Genomic DNA, 17,249 nt, shown 5'->3' with positions numbered 1-17,249 from the left:
CACCTGACATTACCATGATTAACCAACCTAGCCCACACATTCCTGAACGTTATAGGCAATTCAGCACGGCCAATCCACCCTCACCTGCACATCTCTGGATTGTGGGAGGAAACTGGAGCACCTGGAAGAAATCCACACAGACAGGGGGAGAACGTGCAAACTCCACACAGAAGGTTGCTCGAGGGTGGAATAGAACCCAGGTGCCTGGATCAAGGCTGTGTTGGTGAATGGCCATACAGCGTTCTGGAACATTCTGTGGCATGGACCAAACAGACTGCGCACAGCAAAAGGAAATGTAAACGAGGAATCGCACTGCTTGATGAAAACTGAATTATTCTCCTCAGCTTCACTTCAGGCAGTGAACACCGGGCCATTGGATCATGTTTGGCCTAATCTGCATCATGAAGCATTCCGTTCTTATGGGAGTTCCTGGAGGACTAATGTAACTGACCATGGGGAGGGCTGTGCAATGACAGGAATAAAGTGGTGTGCTGTAACGGTTAAGGATTTCCAACCTTCCTGATTAAGTTAATTAGCACCATATAGCCATAGTCAGAATTGTTCAAGCCACCTACACACGTTGGCTGCTTCCTGAGAGTACCTTGTGTTCTGTAAACTGCTCTTGTTGATCGGATAATGGGTCTTATTTTAGGTTGACTCTTGACTGAATTATTAAACAACAGGGAAATTTAAAAAAAATGAGAACATGGCCAAATTTTTTTAAAGAAATGGCTCTGGATCAGGAACTGAAAAATGAAAAAATCTGCCAAAACTGAGTTAGTGTGCATGCATGCAAGGGTTGGTGCACATAGTTTTGCTGTGCGCAGAGTTGGCATGCTGGTACATGACACAAGTCAGTGCCGGTGTGTGTCCGTTTGTGTGTGGGCTGATGTGAATGTATTGGGGAGTGTAAATGTTGCAGTACTGAGGCCTGTTTGTGTGCACATGTGCATTGTGATGTGTTTATGTGTGTGGGACTGCACACGCATGTGAGTTGGAGAGAGTGTGTGGGGTGTGTATGTAAATGTATGTGTGCGTGTCAGTGTGTATATGTGTTTGCGCATGTGTGCGTGACTGTGTATGTGTCTGAGAGTGTGCATGTGTATGTGTTTGTACATCAGAGAGAGTGTGCAGGTGTATGTAAATGCACATGTATATGTTTGCATGTGAGTGTGTATGTGTGTTTGCATGTGGATATGTGTGTGGGTGTGTGTGATTGTATGTGTCTGAGAGCGTGTGTGTGAATGTCAATGTGTGTGTGTGTGCCTGTGTTTGTGTGAATGTGTGTGAGAGAGAATGTGTGGGGGTGTATGTAAATGCACGTGTGTATGTATGCATGTGAGTGTGTATGTGTGTTTGCATGTGGGTATGTGTGTGGGTGTGTGTGATTGTGTATGTCTTTGTGTGTGTGTGAATGTGTGTGTGTGTGTGCCAGTGTTTGTGGGAATGTGTGTGAGAGAGAGTGTGTGGAGGTGTATGTAAATATGTGCGTGTACGTATGTGTGTGTGCATTTGCACTTATGTGTGGGTGCGTGTGATTGTGTATGTGTGTGAATGTGTGTATATGTGCACACATGCGCAGCCTGTGTTCGTGTGTTTGTGTGTGTGAGTTGCAGTCTGCATACCATGAGTCCATGAGTATGCCGTGGAGGTTTGTGGGTATTTATATACAGAGGTTAACACATATTGTGTAGCCTCACCAATGTTGGACAACAGCTCTGCTCATTGTTTCGGGATTACATCCCAGGGATGTAATAATTCTGCCAAAGAGAGAGACAGAACATGTAGGAAATAAAAGTTATTCAGAAACTTTCACCAGGACAACCTACTTTCACCCTGAATTCATTTCAAAGGTGTTTTGGAAATAGGAGCGCGATGAGCTGGGCAGAATTTCCAACTGGAAACCCAACTATCCCCAAGGAAAACACTGTTCCAACAAGGCAGGGAGAAGGTGCAGATCCCTGAAAACCCTGATTTCTCTGAAGTGAATACAAGCAATTAACTGACATCATGTGATATCTTTCTTGAGAAAAGTTCCCAGGTTAATGCATCAATAAATCCAGGTATCCACAGAACTTAAAAGTAAATCGATTTTCCCCAATCCTTCAAAACTCAATCCTCAAAATATATATGAAGCCTTCAGGATAGGAGTAGGCCATTCAGCCCTTCAAACCTGTTCTGCCGTTCAATTAGATCATTACTGACCTGTGGTCTAGTTCCATATCCCTTGAAATAACTGCACAGAGGCTGGTTACAGATGCACAATGCATGGGCTCTCACCAGCCAGCTCAGAGTCAGTCCCTGGACTGAGGAGACTCTCTGACACTCCTGTTTTTTTTCCCTTTTTTTTTCTTTTTTTCCTCTTTTTTACCCCCACACTACCGCCTAACTGCAATAGAGCTTATTTTTCCCCAGCACCCATGTTGTGTGTGTGTGGGTGTGAGACACAGTGAGAGACACAAGGTGTAGGAATCTTTATTCAATTTCCACCACCAGGAAGAAAGGAAACACCCGAGTGGCCAGTGACAAGCAGTGCCCTTCACATCAAAGGGCAATGCTGTGTGATCAAACAGTGAAGGGGAGGGCAGGGATTAAATCAGAATAGAATTGGAGGGGGATATAAAGCACTCCACTCCCTGCGGCGCCCACCTCTCCCTGAACAACTCCAGGGTGTTGGTGGCCACTGCGTGCTCCTTCTCCAAAGACACCCAGGCTCTGAGACTCCAGTTTATTTATTTTTTCTTTTTTTCTCTTTATTTTGTTTTTTTTAATTAACCCCCACACTCCCGCCTAACTGCGGTAGTGCTTATTTTTTCCCAGCACCCATGGTGTGTGTGTGCAGGTGTGAGACACAGTGAGAGGCACAAGGTCCACGAATCTTTATTCAGTTCCCACCACCAGGAAGAAAGGAAACACACGAGTGGCCAGTGACAAGCAGTGCCCTTCACATCAAAGGGCAATGCTGTGTGATCAAACAGTGAAGGGGAGGGCAAGGATTAAATTAAAATAGAGTTGGAGGGGGAAATTATGCACTCCACTCCCTGCGGCGCCCACCTCTCCCTGAACAACTCCAGGGTGTCAGTGGACACCATGTGCTCCTCCTCCAAAGACACCCGGGCTCTGAGACTCCCGTTTATCTCTGTCAGCCAGGGCTCCGTGATTGGCCTAGGGCTAACAACCCCAATCAAGGATTTCATAGTCAATGCGATCCATCTGGCTTTGGTTCCAATCATTACATCTCTTAATAGCGTTTACTTAACAAAAATATATTTATCTCAGATTTAAAATTAATAACTGTTCAAACACCAGCTGCTGTTTATGGAAGAGTGTTCCAAATATTTCCCACACTTTGTGGCAGAAGTGCTTTTGAACATCTCTTCTGAAAGGTCTGGCCCTAATTGTTAGACCATGCCCCCTCAGTCTTCGACTGGCCAACCTGTGGAAATATTTTATCTACCTTGTCTTTACCTGTTAGTATCTTGAAGGTGTCAATCAGATCGCCCCTTAAACTTCTCGATTAGAGAGAAAACAGGCCTAATTTGGATAATCTCTCCTTGTAACCTGACCCCCGAAGTCTGGGCACCATTCTTGAAAACCTAAGTTGTACACTCTCCAAGGACAATGTATCCTTCCCGGCTTTACGCTCGATGCAGTTGGAAGGATGAGGGCAATCTAATTGAAGCATTAAGAAAACTGAATGACCTGGACAGAGTAGATATTGGGAGGATGTTTCCATTGGTAGAAGAGATTAAGACCTGAGGGCACAGCCTTTAGACTAAAGGGAAGATCTTTTAGAATGGAGATGAGGAGAAACTTCTTCAGCCAGAGAGTGGCAAATCTGTGGAATTCATTGCCACAGAAGGCTGTGGAGGCCAGGTCATTGAGTGTATTTAAGACTGAGATAGATCGAGTCTTGAGTTTCAAGGGAATCAAGACAGGAGAATGGGGTTGAGAAATGTATCAGCCATGGTTGAATGGTGGAGCAGATGGGATGGGCTGAATGGCCTAATTTCTGCTTCAATGCCTCATGGTCCTATGGCCTTCCTAAGGTGTGGTGCAGAGGATCTGCTCACTGTGTTCTGAGTGGGAACCAATGGAAGGCTCGAATTCCTTTGGAAAGAATACCCATATGTGAAATACCTCTGGACAAACAGAAATTGTTAAAGATAAGACAATGTTGGGTCACATTTTACCCGAGAATTGTGAGTGACCTTTTGTTGATGTGTATGTTTCATGTTGCAGGGAGAAGTCTTCAAAGCCCAGTGGCAGGTCCCTATACGGTAAGTTCAAGTACAGTCCTCCTTCAGGTCATTAATGGAATGGCTTTAACGCTGTGAAATGCAAAGCACAAGCAGGTCAAGGGCCCATCAAACGTGTGAAGAATAAGGTTATCTACCATCGAGGATTAACGAGCAATTACTGTTTAATCTCCCTGACTCTGCTGGGAGCACCACTGAGAGAAAAGTCAGGAGAAAATGCTCCTTTGTAAAAATTTGCTTCAAATACCTTTGATAATATACATCCAGGCCAGTGGTGGCACAGTGGCACAGTGGTTAGCACTGCTGCCTCACAGCGCCTGAGACCCAGGTTCAATTCCCGACTCAGGCGACAGACTGTGTGGAGTTTGCACGTTCTCCCCGTGTCTGCGTGGGTTTCCTCCTGGTGCTCCGGTTTCCTCCCACAGTCCAAAGATGTGTGGGTCAGGTGAATTGGCCATGCTAAATTGCCCGTAGTGTGAGGTTAGGGGTATGGGTGGGTTGCGCTTCGGCGGGTCGGTGTGGACTGGTTGGGCCGAAGGGCCTGTTTCCACACTGTAAGTAATCTTATTTCAAAGGAAGTGGATTATAAACGCAGGGAGATCTTGCTAAAACTATTCAAGGCACTAGTGAGGTGACAGCTGGAATACTATGAGTAGTTTGGGTCTCCTTATCGAAGGAAAGATAAACTGGTGTTGGAGATAAACCAGAGAAGATTCACTCGGCTGATCCTCGATATGCGGGGATGAGGAGATTGGGCCTACACTAGTTGGATTTTACAAGAATGGAAGGTGACTTTGTTGAAAGATATGAGATTTTTCAGGGAATTGACAGGGTGGATGTGGAGAGGATGTTTCCCCTTGGTGGGAATTTCTAGGACCAGAGTGCCATCATCTCGGAATGTACCGTCATCCATTTCAGATGGAGGCGAGGAGGAATTTCATCACCGAGGGTGGTGCATCTGAATTGCAGAGTGCTTTAGAGGCGAGCTCAGAAATTCAATAGTCATAGAATCCCCACAGTGTGGAAGTAGGCCATTCGGTCCATCGACCCTCCAAAGAGCATCTCAGCCAAATCTTGCCCACCACCCTATCTCTGTAACCCTGCCTTTCCCATGGTTCATCCAACCAAGCTACACATGCCTGGACACTGTGGCCAAATAAAGTGGGATGGGGGAAGGGCAGGGTATAACAACAAGCTAAAAGAAAAGGAAGAAATGCTCACAATTTCAAGGTGTTCTACTCAATATTACATCCAGAAGGCTGTAAAATGCCTAGTCTGAAGATGAGATGTTGTTCCTCCAGTCCCCTGCCCCCACCCCATCTGCATTTCACAGGTATTGTTACCTCCGGGATACCCAATCCATAGCCACCAACACCAATGCTCCTCTCCACTGAACCTTCCCATGTTACCACAAGAGGGTGCAATATCTGCCCCTTCCCCTCCCCCTCACCATCCCAGGCCAAAGCAGGTGAAGTAGCATGTCACCTGGGCCTCCTCCAATCTTGGGGACTGTATTCGCCGCACCCAATGTGGCCTACTCGACATTGGAGAAACCAAGCGCAGAGTGGGTCACTGGTTTGTGGAACACCTTTGGTCTGTGCACAAGCAGGACCCTGACCTTCCTGCAGCCGGTCACTTTAACACAGTGTCCTGCTCACATGCCTATCCACGGCATGCTGCAGTGTTCCAGTAAATCCCAGCGCAAACTGGAGGAACAACATCTCACCTTCAGACAAGGCACTGTACAGCCTTCTGGATTTAATATTGAGCTCAACACCTTCAAATTAATGAAGGGCTTTTGCTCAAAACACTGATTTTCCTACTCCTTGGATGCTGCCTGACCTGCTGTGTTTTTCCAGCTCCACACCCTTAACTCTAATCTCCCACAGCTGCAGTCCTCACTTTTGCCTACCTTCAACTTATGACCCAACTCCCACTTCTTCCCTTTCTTTGAGCATGTTATCATGGCCCTTCCTCCTCCCCAATCCCAGTCCTTGCCAGTCTGGCAGGAGACCCAGCATTGCTCTGTCATTCTCACATTTCGATCACTTAATCTCAACTATCGACATCTCTTCCCCACCGGCATCCTACGCCCACTAACCTCAGCCCACACCCCACCCCAAACGATAGCATAAACGCCGTCCCCTCCACACTCCACATCAGCTCTGATGCAGAGTCACCCAGACTCGAAACGTTAGCTCTCTCTCTCTCCCTCTCTCTGTGGATGCTAGTGTTGGACTAGGGTGGACAATGCTAAACCTCACACCACACCAGATTATAGTCCCAACAGGTTTAATTGAAATCACAAGCTCCTCCAAACCTTGTACTTCTAAATAAATCTGTTGGACTATTATCTGGTGTGGTGTCATTTTCAACTTGGTCCATGTATGCTATCTTGACCTGCTGTGATCTCCAGCATTTGTTGTTTTCAATGAAGACAGATTTGCTTTCTTGGGTGAATCAAAGGGGTGTTTAAACTCTGTGATTATTGACAGATGCCATGGTCACCGTTGCTTCAACCAACGTGATAGTCCAAATTTATTTTATTGAATTAAATATCCCCCACCTCCTGAGACGGATTTGAATCCCTGTCTTTTATTCAATGATTCCAAAGCATTATCACGACACCACTGTCTCCAGCTGACTCATATTGAGCTCTCAGCGAAAAGGAGAAAGTGAGGACTGCAGATGCTGGAGAACAGAGTCGAAGAGTGTGGTGCTGGAAAAGCACAGGCGGCATTCGAGGAGCGGGAGCATCGATGTTCCGAGTATATGCTCTTTATCAGGAGTGTAGTCCTGTGGAGCTGAAAATGTGCTGCTGGTTAAAGCACAGCAGATTAGGCAGCATCCAAGGAACAGGAAATTCGACGTTTCGGGTAGTCCTGTGGAGGCTGACGATCTGAAATAAGATCAGAAAGTACTGGAGAAACTCAGCTGAATCTGTAGAGAAAGAGAACGAGAAAGAGAGTTAAAGTTTTGGATCTGATAAGACTGGCCTCGGACCATTATCTCTGTTTCTCTTTTCTCAGACCTGCTGAGTTTCTCCAGCACTTTCTGATTTAATCTCAGGCATTTTTTTTCCTTCACTCATTGTGACACAGTGTCAGATGACCTACTTTCGCTTCCAACGCCTTGATTACAAAGTGCTTTTTCTCTTCCCCCTCAAATCTCCACAGACCCTTTCTAAACCACCGCCAGCTCCCCAGCTCTTTCATCCAATCTACCTTGTCCTTCATCTGTCCGTGAGCTGGCAAATAATACCTCTCAGATTTACTGTCACTGGTTATGCCAAAATCTGGGGGCTTTCTGTGGGAGGGAGCGCCGCACATGAAGGAGTGTGCTGCCTCACATCTCCTGTGAATTGACCTGGTTTTGATGTTAAAGTGATGGGCCCTTTCTCCATCATTTCCTCAGGGGAGCACCACTGTCGGAAGGGTCTAGAGCAAAGAGACAAATGCCGAAAATTAAAGAGGGATCAATCTGATGGGGAAAGGGGCTATTTTTTATTTCATTCATTCACGGGGTGTGAGCAACACCGGTTAGGCCAGCAGCTGTTGTCTGTCACTCATTGCCCAGAGAGCAGTTAAGAATCAAGCATATTGAGGTAAGGTCTGCGGTCACATGTAGGCCTGCCCCTCTCCTGGGTGTGTTTGATGGGGGATAGTGTAGGGGGAGCTTTACTCTGTATCTAACCCTGTGCTGTCCCTGTCCTGGGAGTGTTTGACGGGGGATAGTTAGAGTGAGCTTTACTCTGTATCTAACCCCATGCTGACCCTGTCCTGGGTGTGTTTGATGGGGGATAGTGCAGAGGGAGCTTTACTCTGTATCTAACCCCATGCTGACCCTGTCCTGGGTGTGTTTGATGGGGGATAATGCAGAGGGAGCTTTACTCTGTATCTAACCCCATGCTGACCCTGTCCTGGGTGTGTTTGATGGGGGACAGTGTAGAGTGAGCTTTACTCTGTATCTAACCCCATGCTGACCCTGTCCTGGGTGTGTTTGATGGGGGATAGTGTAGGGGGAGCTTTACTCTGTATCTAATCCCGTGCTGTCCCTGTCCCTGGGAGTGCTTGATGTGGGATAGTGTAGGGGGAGCTTTACTCTGTACCTAACACCATGCTGTCCCTGTCCTTGAAGTATTTGGTGACGATAGTGTAGAGGAAGCTTTACTCTCTATCTAACCCCATACTGTCCCTATCCTTGGAATGTTTGATGGGGGATAGTGTAGAGAGAGTTTTACTCTGTATCTAACCCTGTGCTGTCCCTGTCCAGGGTGTGTTTGATGGGGATATTGTAGAGAGAACTTTACTCTGTATCTAACCCTGTGCTGTCCCTGTCCTTGGAGTGTTTGATGGGGGATAGTGTAGAGAGAGTTTTACTCTGGATCTAACCCCATGCTATCCCTGTCCTGGGTGTGTTTGATGGGGGATAATGTGGAGGGAGCTTTACTCTTTCTCTAAACCCTCCAGGTGGATTTCTTCCCATTAAGGGCATTGGTGAACCAGAGACATTTTTACCACAATCAGCTCTTCATCATGAGTGTCTTAATTCCAGATTTTTGTTTTATTGAATTCAAATTCCACTGTAGCGGGATTTGAACCCGGCTCCTCAGAATGTTCCCTGGCTCCCTGCAGATTAATTGATGAGCAATAATAACTCCCCTTTGCTGGGTGGCATGGGTAGTTTCTCAGCATGCTCCGATGGTTCACCCTCCACTGAGAGAGAGAGCAACCTTACAGTCAGTGCAAGGCGAAAGAGGCACCGACGGGGTTAATTCCTGACTCCAGCCTCACCTTCGCTTTTCAACAAAAAAAAACTTATACGTGCCTGTACTTTGGGAGAAAACAAAACAGGTGTCGAAATCATTCACCTGACATCTGATGACAGAGTTTACAGGTTCTTGCCTGGAGCGGGACGAAGCCATTGCGTACGAGAACAGAACTTGTTACTCTCAGACTAATTAGCAGCAAAGGGTAAGAGGTTCTGGAAGGAGCTGACTGACCTTCTTGCCTGGAAGCAGGTAAGGGATGGGAGAATAATCTCTTGTCAGGTTTTTGTACAGAGTTGACAAGGTATCGAGGAAGCCATGAGGTTTAATGGCAGTTTCAGTCACACCTGCTCCACAATCCTGGGCAGTGGGAGTAGCTATCTTTCAGCACCCTGGAGCTTTTTGGTGGGGCGAGTGCCAGGACTGTTTCAAACTTGGTCATCGCTGATCTGTATTTGTTTGAGGCCCTCCTGAATGCAGGCTTTCATTAACTCCTTCCTACAAGCAACAGGATCGAGAGAGAGAGAGAGAGAGAGAGAGGCGAAGCCAGCAGAACTTGTGATTGAGACATACTGGCCGAACTGGTCTTGTATACATCCAGGTGGAGCTCAGTGCTGGGGGAAGAGTGTGTGTGTCTGTGTGATGAGAGAGCTCCTCTGTAGTCACTCTTCCTATTCCATGTGTATTTCAGGGAAAAGGAGAGGATAGGTTCATCTCATCCCCCCCCCCCGCACACACACACACACACACACTCACGCAGACACACACAGACACACACGCAGACACACACGCAGACACACACAGACACACATACACACACACAGACACACACAGACACACACGCAGACACACACGCAGACACACACAGACACACATACACACACACACAGACACACACAGACACACACAGACACACACACAGACACACACGCAGACACAGACACAGACAGACACACACACACACACGCAGACACACACACAAACACAGACACACTCACAGACACACACACAGACACACTGACACAGACACACACAGACACACACAGACACACGCACACAAACAGACACGCATACACACACACAGGCACGCACACATAGACACGCACACACACACACAGATACACACACACGATATATACACACAGGCATACGCGCACACACAGATATACACAGAGACACACACACAAGTACACAGGCACATAAACATACACAGCTATATACACAAAAATACACACACAGCACAGACACCCAAACACACAGATACACACACACAGATATACAGACACAGATAGATATATAGACACACACATACACATACAGATATATACTTACACACAACACACAGATATATATAATATATATATACACACAGACACACACAAAAGGATATACACCCACACCCACAGATACACACAGATATACACACACACTCACTGATGTACACACACACATAGGCACAGATGCAGACTCACAGACTCAGACACAGGCATAGATACACACACACATATCTGTCTAAAATAAAAAATCACACCACATCAGGTTATAGTCCAACAGGTTTAATTGGAAGCACTAACATTTGGAGCGCTGTTCCTTCATCAGGTGGTTGTGGAGTATGACATGTTGGACTATAACCTGGTGTTGTATGATTTTTAACTTTGTCCACCCCAGTCCAACACCGGCTCCTCACATCACATCTGTTTAAATATGCTACACATGTTTACAAATGGGGGAACTCCCATTTAAGACTTAAAGGAGGAAATTGTTGTTATTTGCGAGTTGTTAGTTTGTGGAAGGCTGTCTCCCAAGCAGCAGCGAAGGCTGTTGTTGTTGGATATATTCATGAATGTATTTGATGTTTGATTGCCAAATGGAGGGATGGTTATGGCAGTGTAGAGGGTCACAGCGGTAACGTTCATGATGGGCCACAGTCAAACCAGTGACAGTCTTATCGAATGGAAGACGGGTTAATGCACCACTTATGTCACTACTTATTCCTGAGTTGTATATATTTCTTTAGTTGTTCTGCTCTTTTCACTGGACACAAGCTTTATCGAATTAAAATGTCCCTGATCCGACACTGTCATGAAAACAAATCAAATGATTACCTGAAACTTCCAAATCTGGAAATGAAACTGATCAAAATTAAGTTGCAATATCCAGGATGATGCTGGATATTGTGTCAATGAGAGTCATAGAGTCATACAGCACAGAAATGGACCCTTTGGTCCAACTTGTCCAAGCCAACCAGATATCCTAAATTAATCCAGCCCCATCTGCCAGTATTTGATCCATATCCCTCCAAACCCTTCCTATTCATATACCCATCCAGGTGCCTTTTAGATGCTGTAATTGTACCAGTCTCCACCGCTTCCTCTGGCAACTCATTCTACACGCGTACCACCCTCTGTGTGAAAACGTTGCCCCTTACGAGCTGTGATGTTATGCTGCAGCTCTATAAAGCCCTGGTTAGGCCACACTTGGAATATTGTGTTCAACTCTGGTCACCTCATTATAGGAAGGATGTGGAAGCTTTAGAGAGGGTGCAGAGGAGATTTACCAGGGTGCTGCCTGGACTGGAGGGCATGTCTTATGAAGAAAGGTTGAGGAAGCTAGGACTTTTCTCATTGGAGTGAAGAAGGATGAGAGACGACTTGATAGAGGTGTACAAGATGATGAGAGGCTCAGATAAACTGGATAGTCAGAGACCTTTTCGCAGGGTGTAAATGACTATCATGCGGGGACATAATTTTAAGGTGATTGGATGAAAGGTTAGGGGTGATGTCAGAGGTGGGTTCTTTACACAGAGTGTGGTGGGTGTGTGGAATGCACTGCCAGCTGTGGGAGTAGCGTCCGATACATAAGTGACTCTTGGATGATAGTACAGTGAAGGGTATGTAGGCAACTCTGATCTTAGAGTAGGATAAAAGGCCGGCCCAACATCAAGGGCCGAAGGGCCTGTGCTGTGCTGGACTGTTCTATGTTCTATTAGGTCCCTTTCAAATCTTTCCCCTCTCACATTAAACCTACTCCCTCTGGTTCTGGACGCCCCCCCCCCCCCAGCACGGGGGGAAAGACCTCGTCTATTTACCCTATCCATGCCCCTCATGATTTTATAAACCTCTATAGGGTTTTTAGTTTATTCACAGGCTATAGGCATCACTGGCTAGGCCAACACTTAGGCCCATCCCTAATTACCCAGACAGCACTGCTGTGGATCTGGAGTCACGTGTAGGTCGGGCGAGGTACGTTTCCTTCTCTAATGGAATCAAAGGGAGAAGGCGGGAACAGGGCACCAAGTTCTAGAGTCACAGAGATGTCCAGCACAGAAACAGGCCCTTCGGTCCAACTCATCCATGCTGACTTGCTGTTGTCATCTTAGAAAATGCCCCGCAACCTATACTCATTATCCCTGGCAAGTTCCACTTGCTCCCACTTCTACCAGTGGGCGGCACGGTGGCACAGTGGTTAGCACTGCTGCCTCACAGCGCCTGAGACCCAGGTTCAATTCCCGATTCAGGCGACTGACTGTGTGGAGTTTGCACGTTCTCCCCGTGTCTGCGTGGGTTTCCTCCAGGTGCTCCAGTTTCCTCCCACAGCCCAAAGATGTGCGGGTCAGGTGAATTGGCCACGCTAAATTGCCCGTAGTGTTAGGTAAGGGGTAAATGTAGGGGTATGGGTGGGTTGCGGGTCGGTGTGGACTTGGTGGGCCGAAGGGCCTGTTTTCACACTGTAAGTAATCTAATCTAATCTACTACTTGTTCTCAAACCTCTCCATTTTGCCCCAATCCACAGCCTTCAGGTTGAGTTTAATCCTCCTTAGCAGTAATCTCACTAACAATATACTTATTCTTTGAAACTCTCCCATACTCACTGCTTCAATGCCTCCTTCGTCCTGCAAAGGCCTCCAAAAAAGTAACTCTCTTTGAGCCACTATTTAGCTCTTCCCACTCCACGCCATTCACATCTCATCTTGTATGAAACATTCTCAGACGTTCTGCGTTGTAAATGCACCAGAAGTTGAATGATCAGCCATGATCATGTTGAATGGCAGAGCCATCTCGACAGGCTACTCCAATACAAAATGCTGTTCGAAAGGGTTTGAGGGAACCAGATGGGTTTTTACAACAACAGTTAGCGGTCATGGTTGAGCCATTCCACAATTATATTTCATCAAATTCAATCTTAACCATTTGCTATCACGAGATTTGAACCCATACTCCTTAGATCACTTATCCAGGGTAATCATAGATTATGGATGGTACGGTGGCTCAGTGGTTAGCACTGCTGCCTCACAGTGCCACGGACCCAGGTTCAATTCCTGCCTCGGGTGACCGTCTGTGTGGAGTTTGCACATTCTCCCCGTGTCTGCGTGGGTTTCCTCTGGGTGCTCCGGTTTCCTCCCACAATCTGAAGATGTGCAGGCCAGGTGAATTGGCCGTGCTAAATTGCCCATAGTGTAAGATGCATTAGTCAGGGATAAATATAGGGTCTGGGTGGATTACTTGGAGGGATGGTGTGGAATTGTTGGGCTGAAGGACCTGTTTCCATACTGTAGGGAAACTAATCTAATCCAGTGACATTACCTCTACACCAGCAGCAGGGTAGTGTGATGTGGAAAGGGACAGTCAATTTGCACACAGCATACTCCTACAAAAAATATTGTGCTCTTGAGCAGCTGTTTTGATTCAGTAATAAATAGGGAGGGATTAATATTAAACATGGCACCCAGGGGCCCTCAACAAATGCCCCAGGGAATGCTGGGTAACTCAGTGGGTCTGAGCATCTGTGGAGAGAGAGGAACAATGTTAATGTTATAACAGGACTTATGCAATTAAAAGTAGGGCCTTGGGTAGCTGTTGTAGAACAGAGAGACATAATCCTTTGAAGTTTGTATCACATATAGGCAGGGTCGTTAAGAAGGTGTTTTGCACACTTGCCTTCATTGTTTAGACTTTGAGTATGGCAGTTGAGATGTCATGTTGAGGTCGTACAGGACATTGGCAAGGCCTTTTCTGGACGACTGTGTCCAGTTCTAGTTGCCCTGTTACTGGAAGGATATTATTAAACTGGAGAGGGTTCAGATGAGATTTACCAGGGGGTTGCAGGGACTGGAGGGTTTGAGTTGTAAGGAGAGACTGGGTAGAATCCCTACAGTGCAGAAGCAGGCCATTTGGCCCAACACTCCACACTGACCCTCCAAAGAACAACCCCCCCAGATCCATTCCCTACCCTACTACTCTACATTTACCCCTGTCTAACGGACACAACCCTGAACACCGTGGCCAATTCACTCTGCGATGCACACTTTTGGACAGCAGGAGGAAACCGGAGCACCAGGAGGAAGTCCACCCAGACACAGGCAGAATGTGCAAACCCCTCCTCCTCCTGCTCTTCGGATGCTGCCTGACCTGCTGTGCTTTTCCAACACCACTCTAATCTAAAGTCCACACAGACAGTCACCCAAGGGTGGAATCGAACCCCAGGTCCCTGGCGCTGTGAGGAAGCCGTGCTAATCACTAACCGTGCTACCCATGATAGGCTGGGACTTTTATCAGTGGAGCGTAGGGGTTTCACTTGCAGATTTTGTTTCAGATTTCCAGCCTCCTTAGTATTTTGCTTTTATTACCAAGGAGAACTCCCACTTTACACTCCCCTTTCTCATCAATTTTTGACTCTGACTCTCCAACATCTGTGGTCCTCACTTACTCCTCGGGAAGGAAATTTGCCTTGCTTGTGCTGTCTGACTCCACATAGAGTCATAGTCATAGAGATGTACAGCATGGAAACAAACCCTTCGGTCCAACCTGTCCATGCTGACCAGATATCCCAACCCAATCTAGTCCCACCTGCCAGTACCCAGCCCATATCCCTCCAAACCCGTCCTATTCATATACCCATCCAAATGCCTCTTATATACTGCAATTGTACCAGCCTCCACCACTTCCTCTGGCAGCTCATTCCACCCTCTGTGTGAAAAAGTTGCCCCTTAGGTCTCTTTTATATCTTTCCCCTCTCACCCTAAACCTATGCTTCTCTAGTTCTGGACTCCCCGACCCCAGGGAAAAGACTTTGCCTATTTATCCTATCCATGCCCCTCATAATTTTGTAAACCTCTATAAGGTCACCCCTCAGCCTCCTACACTCCAGGGAAAACAGCACCAGGCTCTCCCTATAGCTCAGATCCTCCAACCCTGGCGACATCCTTGTAAATCTTTTCTGAACCCTTTCAAGTTTCACAACATCTTTCCGATAGGAAGGAGACCAGAATTGCACACAATGTTCCAACAGTGGCCTCACCAATGTCCTGTACAGCCGCAACAGGACCTCCCAACTCCTGTACTCAATATGACACCAGACCTACAGCGATGTGTTCAGCTTCTAACTGCCCTCCGACATAGCCAAGGGGCTGTCTAACAAGCCTTGCCAGCAATGCTTACTTCCAATGAAAGAACAAGGAGAGGCAATCGTTGGGTGATTGCAGATGTTACTGCAATGTTCTGACACAGACTAGTTCAGCTTTCACTGGTTGGGGGCATAGCCTGAGAATTAGGAAGCACTTCACTACACAAAGGGTGGGAGATTTTTGGAACTCCGTTCCACAAACAGCACACAGATGCAGGATCCATTGTGAAGCAAAAGGCATTAAGGAGTATGGGCCAAAGGCCAATGGAGTTAGGCCAAAGATCAGCCACAATCTGATTGAATGGCCCAACAGGCTTGAGGGGGTGAATGGCCTCCTCCAGTTCCTATATTCCTAAGTCGCCACAGTTCCATTGGGCTGCTATCTCCAATGGTGATGGTTCTCAAGCAGGGGGAGAGGTTGAGGAGGTGGGATTGCCATGCTCACTCCAGCTGGTGGGAGATTTGAACCCATGCTATTGGTGTCATTTCCCAGTGCCAACTGGGGTTACCGTGAAGGGCACTCCTTCTCAGCCTCTGCCCTCTCCCGAGGTGTGCTGACCCCTGGGGGTTTAAACCACCACCAGCCATCCCCCCTCCTCCCTCTCTCTCTCTCTAATGAGTGTGCAGTCCTCTGGAGGCAGTGACAGTTAACTGACCCTTGTCCCGATGTCTGAGGGGGTCAGTGCTCAGGTGAGAGCGGTAACCGTCGGCGATCACTTAAGGCATTGCCCAGCGAGAGATGGTGGGGGTGGAGGGAGGAGGAGAGAATGTGAAGGATTCACTAGAGAGATTCACCAGCAAACAGAAGAGATCGAAACAAAGTGAAGATTACAGCCAGAGATATGACTGCTCCCATAATGAGGAACCAGACAGTCTGGTTCAGCAGGTAATACAGAGTGCAGGCTGAGTGAGTGTCACTCCCTTCGAGATCACGCAAAAGCTCATTGTGTGCAAAGTCCAACACAATTTCCATTGCCATTGGCCAGAGAGGGAGGGAGGGAGAGGCCAGGAGCGGAGACCGAAAGGACAATAAATATGTGCAGAGTTGAACACAGAGACTGATGTGCATTGGCTTTCTGGTGCAAATGTGTTGCTGGTCAAAGCACAGCAGGCCAGGCAGCATCTCAGGAATAGAGAATTCGACGTTTCGAGCATAAGCCCTTCATCAGGAATTGGATCAACATAATAGAAGTTTCACATAAAACCTGCCACACACCTGAACCTTAAACCCCACGGTCTACAAGGCAGTCTGTTCCCATTTGCTGTTCCCAGCCTCAGTATCCTTTTCTTTTGATTTCCAGAGCAAAGGAAGAAATACTCAAATTCCAACTTCATCATGGATGACCGGTCGCAGTACTATGTGAACGTAAGTAATCGCAATCATCCGCAGATGTTGCGTTCGCCTCGTCTTGTGAGAATTGAAAGTTCCTCTTCCTCAGAGGTTTCTTTGTTTGGGTCACACACCCCCTCTCTTCCACTCACCCTCCCCCACCAAAACAACGCTCTATTACCTCTTGCTGGGTGATAGTCTCGTCAACCTTACCCCCACATGCTCAGTGACACACGCTCAGATGGAGAGCTGTCTCTGGGAGTGAGCCTGCCCTTACTGGTGGAAGAACAAATGGGAGAGATGCTGCATCCTCAGAAAGCCACAGCCTGCCGCTGCCTCCTGACCTCACCCTAGTCCGAGCTCATCCACTGCCAAGACCCTCATCTGTGCCCCTCGGGAGTTCCTCCGCACTCGCTGCAGTCCCACATCCAACCTTCCATAAACCAGAGGTCATTCCAAAACTCCGAATCCCGTATCTTAACTCGTATTG

General features: G+C 47.2%; 1 protein-coding gene across 2 annotated transcripts in view; it reads left to right on the top strand.

Moving 5' to 3' along the window:
* Positions 1-17,249, top strand: part of LOC132831264 (epidermal growth factor receptor kinase substrate 8-like protein 1) — a 109,623-nt gene that overhangs the window by 30,306 nt on the left and 62,068 nt on the right. Inside the window, exons 3-4 of one of the 2 annotated variants that reach the window (XM_060849288.1) lie at positions 4,243-4,280; positions 16,731-16,795. In XM_060849288.1, coding sequence (XP_060705271.1) covers positions 4,243-4,280; positions 16,731-16,795 — 103 coding nt within the window. Of the gene's footprint in view, positions 1-4,242; positions 4,281-9,125; positions 9,280-16,730; positions 16,796-17,249 lie in introns of those variants that run through there. The other variant, XM_060849289.1, reaches the window with a different exon arrangement.

Source organism: Hemiscyllium ocellatum, chromosome 33 (assembly GCF_020745735.1).
Source record: "Hemiscyllium ocellatum isolate sHemOce1 chromosome 33, sHemOce1.pat.X.cur, whole genome shotgun sequence".
Lineage (NCBI taxonomy): Eukaryota > Metazoa > Chordata > Chondrichthyes > Orectolobiformes > Hemiscylliidae > Hemiscyllium > Hemiscyllium ocellatum.
The sequence above is the reverse complement of the archived record's forward strand: the minus strand, read 5'-3'. Positions and strand labels throughout refer to the sequence as shown.